Raw genomic sequence first — 7,648 nt, 5'->3', positions numbered from 1 at the left:
GGGGGGGGGGGGAAATCACTGCACTTGGAATTTACCTTCTAGAATAGTATTCCAGAATGTCCAAGAAGGTAGAAACATTCTGAAAGAAACAAGAAAAGTATACTGGACCCCACACTTCAAACCACTAGAGCAGGAGTTTCCTACATTAACTGAACGCTAAAGGTCAACCTATGTGATAATTTGCATACTGCCTGGGCACAGGTGAGATCAGAAGAATGCATTAGAATAAATAAAAGATAACCACAGAGATCAATTTTTAAGAGCCATAATTATGTGCCCAAATGTTGTAGTCTAGGCTCAGGCAAAGTTTCAATGAAGGTCTAGGGCAAATGGACAAAATATTATAATAATCCAGGTTGAGAAATAATAAGGCTTCTCTTTAGCAACATTTCCCTAAACTGTTACTTCCTTCCTTCCTATTTTGAAAAGTTTGTTTTAGAAAGGAATGATGAGGATTCCATATAACATGCATTAGAGTAAAATTTAAAACTAAAGGTGTTGAGTGTCGATTGTCATCGGCATTATTTACACTCAGTAACTTATCTTCAAATATCTCCTGAAAAAAGCGTTTTAAAATTTTTCAATGCCTTTGATTTCTTACTCTAGACTAGTAATATTTTTCTGCTTAGAGAAACAAATTTCAAAGATATAACTTCCTCTGTAATCAATTCATCAGCTAAAGATCAGTACTCTTGCTAACCACCATTATCTCAAAGTGATGGCGTGAAGTTTACAACAGAGATGCTAAAGAAATGAAAAATATTCCACAAATGCCAATCACAAATTTCTCATCAGTCATGTCTTCTAGAAATAAACAAGATAGTATTTCAAGATAAACAAAGACAACAAAATAGCAATGCAAACATTGTGAAATCATCTTGCTAAAACATTGTGCTTTTTCCTTCAGACTTCAATCTCACTATTGCACATTCCTCCTATAGATGAGGGCTCAATGCATGTATTCTGATCTTGTCAAAACCAACCATTCAGGAAAAAAAATGAAAAAGATTATCAAAATACATGTGCAAATAAAATCGGTGCTTAAAGCATGTTCAAAACATAAGTCCCTAAAACAAAGAAGTTATAAACTGTTGGCAGAAGAACAACCAAGTAACTACACCTGGTTTTCCATTTATCTTTAATAAGATCTTATTTTGCCAACATACACACAAACCAACAACAGATAAAGACTGCAAACTAACAAAAATTACCACGTACTGAATTGATTTTCCCATTCTTCAGTTTTTAACTGTATTTCCTTTATATGGGGTGATAATCCATTCATGTAGAAAATAAGTTATTGACCTACATTTTCAAGTAACAGTCTGGGTATCTTCGGCCTCATGAAAAGGTCTGTTTTAAGCTGCATGCATCAAAGAACCTAGCATTCTATCTGAGAGCTTGGCACTCGCCGCATGTTTAGGGCATGTCGATGTATTTCTTGCATCTGTCTGATCCTGTCCTTCTGCCACATTAAGTTTTGAGGCATAGGATATCTCTGAGTGCCATGCAAGTACCGGTATGGGATTCTCACGTGGCAGGCAGTGGCTCGACAACGGGGTTGTGGCATGGGAGGAAGAAGCATCCACCGCTTTCTCTCAGCACAGTATCGGTAGGCTTCTTTCCTATACTGTTTGTCAATATCATCACTGTTTTTCCAGCCTCCAATAATGAAAACGTCATCTTTGTAATAGCAAATGGCCGCTCCTTCAATGCTTAGGACTTCCGGGGGTAAACTTTCAAGGATCTCATCGGAAACCTGGTTGGCGATTTTTCGTATCGCTTCTTCATTTTCTAAAGAATAACTCTTGGGGCAGCATGAGGCTGTCTGATAAAAGTTTGAGTTGACCACAGACATTTGGAAAAAGCAGTAATTGTCAATAAGCGGCAAAGATTCCACATCTTGCCACTGTCGAGTCTCTGTGTCATAGCAAGTAATGACAGCCTTTAATCCATCTTCAGTGTCCCGGTCCACAGGAGTGCGGGCAGCAATGTACACAAACCGGTCTTCAATGGCGAGCGCTTTCACATCCCGAAGAATCTTTGGTGCTGATTCCAAGTTGTGCCATTTATCTAGCTCGGGATTATAAACAGTCACATCTTTAAAACCGGGACTGAAGTTGCCATGTCCTCCAATGCTGTATAGCTTCCCCTTGACTTCTGTTAGCCCAAAAGAATGCTTCCTTGTCATCAGACTACAAACATGTTCCCAGGTATTCAAATTTGGATTATACCTTTCCACAGTTTTAGCGAACCCTGGTTCCATCGACCCAGCAACATACACGTAGGATTCTGTTACTGCAACGGCATGTCCATCAAGGTGATTATGGATATGGGGTAGGTTTACCCATCTGTCCTCATCAACAAAATATCCCACACATTCACTTAAATAGTCCCCTCCTTCTGACACGCCTCCAATAACCATGATCACGTCCATGTTTTGCCCGTAGCGAGGTAATAATGAGACATGAGAAGCAGGATGCTGGAATGTGCCAGACTGTATGTTCTCAGCTCTCAGAGCGTGCCTCTCCACTGCATCGGCCACCAACTTGACGCAAACTTCATTATTGGCCACCAGCCTCTCTGGTTTGACATGACGAGTAAGGTAAGTAGGTTTCATCTGGGACAATCTGAGCAATTTAAAAAGTTCTTCAAAGTATCTCTCTCTCTCCTCAGCATTTCTCTGAACCCACTTCAAAACTGTTTCGAACAGAACCTCTTCGGAATCAACTGTGATCTCCAAGTCCGAAAGCCAATCTCGGATGAGGTGGAAAGGTAAAGTATAAAATTCCTCATCCTGAATTACTTTGTGGAAGTTTCTCCGTATCATATCTGCCGCTTTCAGAGCAAGCTGGCTTAGGGTATACATGTGAGCTAAACTGTGAATGGCTACACAATTAGAGAGATGAAGCTTTTTCTTGAGAAATTCTCCACAAAACTCTTTTAAACGAATTAATAGGAACCTAAAACCAAGAAAAAGAGGAAGGATTAATTTTCAAATGTGCATACTTTGAAAATGCTCTTTGAGAACATCTAAATTATACAAACTGAAATATAAGTTTCATCTCACTTCATTCACAACACTTGAAAAAAAAAGCAAATCCTCCCAAATTAAACAGGATTGTGTGGGAAAGTATGTTTAAAAGCATATGTAAAAATCATCTTTATATATTTTATTTACATTAGGTAGTTTATATGTAATTATATATTATACAAAATTTTGTGATACACACACAAAATGGAGTTTTTGATTACGTAAGGTATTTCAGAAAATATCCTTTAATAAAGAACAACAGTCCTACACTCTGTTTCCACTGTAATTTACCCTTGGCAGAGGCAAACCTCAATCCAAACTTGTCTGTGCCATCCTGCCCAAGTCCCTAGCTAGCAACCAGTCTCTTCTTAGATGAGGCTGGGTCTCAATGAAGAGATTTCCTTAAGCATCAACTACATGGTATAAAAACTGTGACTCCTGGGAGGCTGTCTGGTCGGATTTCAGAGGGAACGGCAGTGCAGGCTTTGTGTCAGAGGTTTTAATCATCTCATCACCAGAGCTTTCTCCCTGAGTAACCCAGGGGTGGGGGCAGGGGTGGTGCTCAGGAGTTTTGTCCTGAGCTGGGTTCTCATTAAAGCAGGAGTGGCAAGGCAAACTCTAAGATCTGAAGAAGCCAAGAAATAAAACAACAGAAAATGTGTAGGCCCGTCCACATTAAAAAGAAAAGCGGTTTGGCATGTAGCTGACTAGATGTTGTTGGCTCACATAAATTAATCTGGCAGAATTAAGCCCTAAGGGTGGCCAATTTGAGACTAATGCTAAGGAGTAAGGGCATGGCAACCCACTCCAGTATACTTGCCTGGAGAATCCCATGGACGGAGGAGCCTAGAGGGCTAAGAGTCCATAGGGTCACAGAGTTGGACACAACTGCAGGGATTTAGCACACACACTAAGGATTACATCTCCAGAACAGAGAACATAAACAATTTAAGAATGACTTCACCAGTCAGTCCAGGCCTCTCTCACTTCAGTAACTACTTGCTACTATGATTATTGTGCTTAGTAACTAACTGACTTGTGATATGAAGATGAATTTCAAGACAGGCTCCCTTTACCCTCTTCAGGGAGCATACCATCTCAGCTACAAGACAAAGACAAGGCAGAGTAGTTAAGAGCTCTAGTGGCTCTCAAATATGCCTGGGTGCCAGGATCACTCTTTCTTGTGCTTCCCCACCTTCTACTTGTGATTTTTGGCAGGTGTTCCAGTAAGCCAACACATATTTCCTTGGACAGGTGTTTGGAAACACTGCTCTAAGAAAACAATAGCTGCCTGTCGTATACTAGGCATGTGTCACGTGACAGGGATCATGCTGGGCACTTCCTATTATTGCTTTACAGTGTATGTGCCCTGCAAGGTAGGTATGATCAACAGACAGACTATATGGGGGAGGAGGGGTTGTAAAGGAATCCTGCCTCAAAGCTGATGGGTAGGACTGGCTGTGATGGTTGCAGGGCAGAGTGTCAAACACAAAGTGGCTACTCAGCAACTGACCTATGGAGAGAAGTTTTAAGTAAATTGTCTGGGGGTGTTCTCTCCTCTCCTCACTCAAGTCTCCAGTAAAGGAGGGGTAAATCTGAAAGAACACAAGCTCACATGACAGAAGAAAACAGAGCTGGAGTGAGTGCGATGACCCTTCTCTATCCATCTGCATTCAACAAGCCACCCCTTGCACACATGCACCTGCCACATTCCACCCCACCCTCAAACAGATGACCCAGTATCATGCTTTGAGAAAACAGAAGCAATCAGGCAAAAACTTCATTTTCCCATTATCCAATCCTTTTTTTTTTTTTTTCCCCAGCCACATCGAGAGGCTTGGAAGATCTTAGTTCTTCAACCAGGCCTTCAACCTGGGTCCCAGCAGTGAAAGCCATGAGTCCTAATCCCTGGACCACCAGAGAATTCCCTCCCACTATTCAATCTGTCTGCCTACAGCTGTACCCTATACTCTGCCTTCCTAGTCCAACTTCTCCACTTTTAATATGGATTCTATCCCTTCTTGGTTTCAAAGACTCTGGTCCTTATAACATCAATTTCTCCTCTTCCACGGATTCATTTTCATCAGCACACAAACACGCTCCAGGATCTCTCAGGTTGTGTGTGTACGTGCTTAGTCACTCAGTTGAGTCCCCGACTCTTTTGCGACCCCATGGACTGTAGCCTGCCAGGCTACATGGAATTTTCCAGACAAGAATATTGGAGTGGGCTGCCATTTCCTCCTCCAGATATGTTCCCGACCCAGGGATTGAACCCAGGTCTCCTGCACCTCCTGCATTGGCAGGCAGATTCTTTACCACCGAGTCACCTGGGAAGCCCATCTCCCAGCTTACAGAGGGAAAAAGACCTCCCTGGATGACTCCTCACACAGGTCCATGAGTATCATTTTTCTGATTCTCTTGACAGACTATTTCTTAAATACTATTTTTTAAAGATACTGTATTATTTGGCTGCTTGAGATTATCTTTTAGTTGTGGCATGTGGGATCTAGGTCCCAGACCAGGGATAGAACCTGGGCCCCCTGCATTGGAAGTGCAGCATTTTAGCCACTGGACCACCAGAGAAGTCCCAATGGTCAGACTTAGATGGCTCTTGTCAGTGCCATCAATGACCTCTATTATCACCAAATTCAATGACTACTTACAAGTGACGGAGTTGACATGATTGGCTACTCCCTCCTTGACACTCTAGCCTTCCATGGGATCAGGTGCTCTGCTGGTGTCTCTTTAACATTCTGGAGAACCCCAGAGCTCTGTCCTTCGGTTTCTCTTTTCTATCTACACTCTCTTCCTAGGTAGTTTTATCCAGTCCCAAAGCTTTAATTACCATCTATATGCTAATTTCCTCCCAATCTCTAGCTCCCAATGCTCCTCCATCCAATGTCCTATTAGACATCCAGTAGAAGACATTTCCTGGACCAAAAACCAAACACTTCCTCCCAAACACTTTCCTGAACTTTTTCACATCTTAATAATAACTCCATCTTTCCAATGGGTCAAAAAACCTGCAGTCTTTTCCCTCATCCCTCACATCAAATCCACTGGCAAATTTCTCTCCTCTGCCTTCAAAATGCATCTAGAATCAAAGCATTTCTCATCACTTTTACTTCTCCCTCCTCAGTCCAAGCCTCTACCACCTCTGTAACAACCTGCTTGTCTCTCTGCTTCTGCCCTTGCAGCCCCTTCCCCACTTTTTCTCAACACAGCAGAATTCTGCAAATCAGAATGCATCATTACTCTACCTTAAACCTTCCCATGTTACTCAGAGTAGGAGCCCAAGTCCTCCCACAGGCTGACACAGCCCTGTGGGATCTGGATCCATCCCCATTACCACTCTCAAGCCTCTCCTACTTCTCTTGCCCTGCATCCCTCTGATCCAGCCACCCTGGCCTTTTGCTATTCTGAAGACTGAAGCGACTTAGCAGCAGCAGCCTCCAGAGAAGCTCCATCTCAGGGTCTTTGCACCTGAGACGTCCCCTACCTGAAACACTCTTAACCACACCTCTTTCAATTCTTTGCAAATGTCTTTTTCTTCAGGAGGATTTCTCTATCTATTCAGTTTAGAAAACAGCTTCTTTACATTAACATTTTCTATATGACCCGCCATCCTTTATTTTTCAAAATAGCTAGAGCAATCATCCAACATGCTGTTTTATTTGCCGTCCATCTACTTATGGAAGTGCAATGCAGAAAGGGACTTTTGTCTATTTTGTTCAGTGCTGAATCCCCAGATGCTCAGAACCCAGGGGTTGACTCAGGAGATAGTCGTTCAAATAACAAATATACACACAGAATACTGCCCCAAAAGGCTGCTCCCCATCTCCAAACTGCATTCACCTGCTTCCTAAATAGTTTCTGGAATATCCATCTGGGCCCTCTAAAACCCATTTTCCACAGTAGCAGAATCATCTTAAAAATATTTCAGTCAAATCATTTCCTTAGCCAGCTTCACATCACCTTGTAAATCCAAACTCCTTTATCCAAAACATTTCACACACCCTTCTCCCCTTCACCTCCTAGATCATTCAATTTCCTTTTTTACTTCTTCTCTAAGCCAAACGAGATGCGGGGCCTTTGCGCTATCTGCCAGGAATGGTCATTCCCCATCTTTGCATGGCCAGGATTCCCTTGCCATTTAAAGGTCGGTTTAAATGTCACCTCCTGAGAAAGGTCTTTACGCAATTACTATCCTTTTAAAATGTCAACACTGTACTCATTAAAAGCGGACTTTTTCATTGCCTTTGTCTCTTCACCTGGAGACACGACCCCTTGCCTGACTGGCCGGCTGCACCCTCTGTGCCCAGCGCAGTGGCGGCCCCACAACACACAGCAGGCGCTCAGTAAGTATCAAACGAATGCATTTCGTTACGGCTCACTCGAGCCTACCCAGGGCACTGCCCTCCACGCCTTTTCCCGCGCCCTCCCTGGATGCCGCCCGCGGTCGGCGAGCATCTCCACCCCCGCGCTCCGAATCCCGCCTGCGTCCCCTACCTGTCGGCCAACTCCAGCACCTCGTGCACACTGCCCGTGCTGACGCGGATGCGCCCGGTGTACATGTATTCGATAACGGCTTTCCCCCTGTCGGGGTCGGGCCCC

At 43.3% G+C, this 7,648-nt stretch overlaps 1 protein-coding gene across 1 annotated transcript in view; it reads right to left on the bottom strand.

The window, feature by feature from the left end:
* Window positions 1–6: 6 nt before the first annotated feature.
* Window positions 7–7,648, bottom strand: part of KLHL11 (kelch-like family member 11) — an 8,207-nt gene continuing 565 nt past the window's right edge. The window contains exons 2-3 of the mRNA XM_010842534.1: window positions 7,544–7,648; window positions 7–2,963 (exon numbers count right to left, since the gene is read on the bottom strand). The exon at window positions 7,544–7,648 is cut by the window's right edge and continues 27 nt beyond it. Of these exons, the coding sequence (XP_010840836.1) occupies window positions 1,382–2,963; window positions 7,544–7,648 (1,687 nt within the window). The 3' untranslated portion in view covers window positions 7–1,381. The remainder of the gene's footprint in view (window positions 2,964–7,543) is intronic.

This window comes from Bison bison, unplaced genomic scaffold, assembly GCF_000754665.1.
Source record: "Bison bison bison isolate TAMUID 2011002044 unplaced genomic scaffold, Bison_UMD1.0 scf7180017864180, whole genome shotgun sequence".
NCBI lineage: Eukaryota > Metazoa > Chordata > Mammalia > Artiodactyla > Bovidae > Bison > Bison bison.
This window is presented reverse-complemented; position numbering and strand designations above follow the sequence as displayed.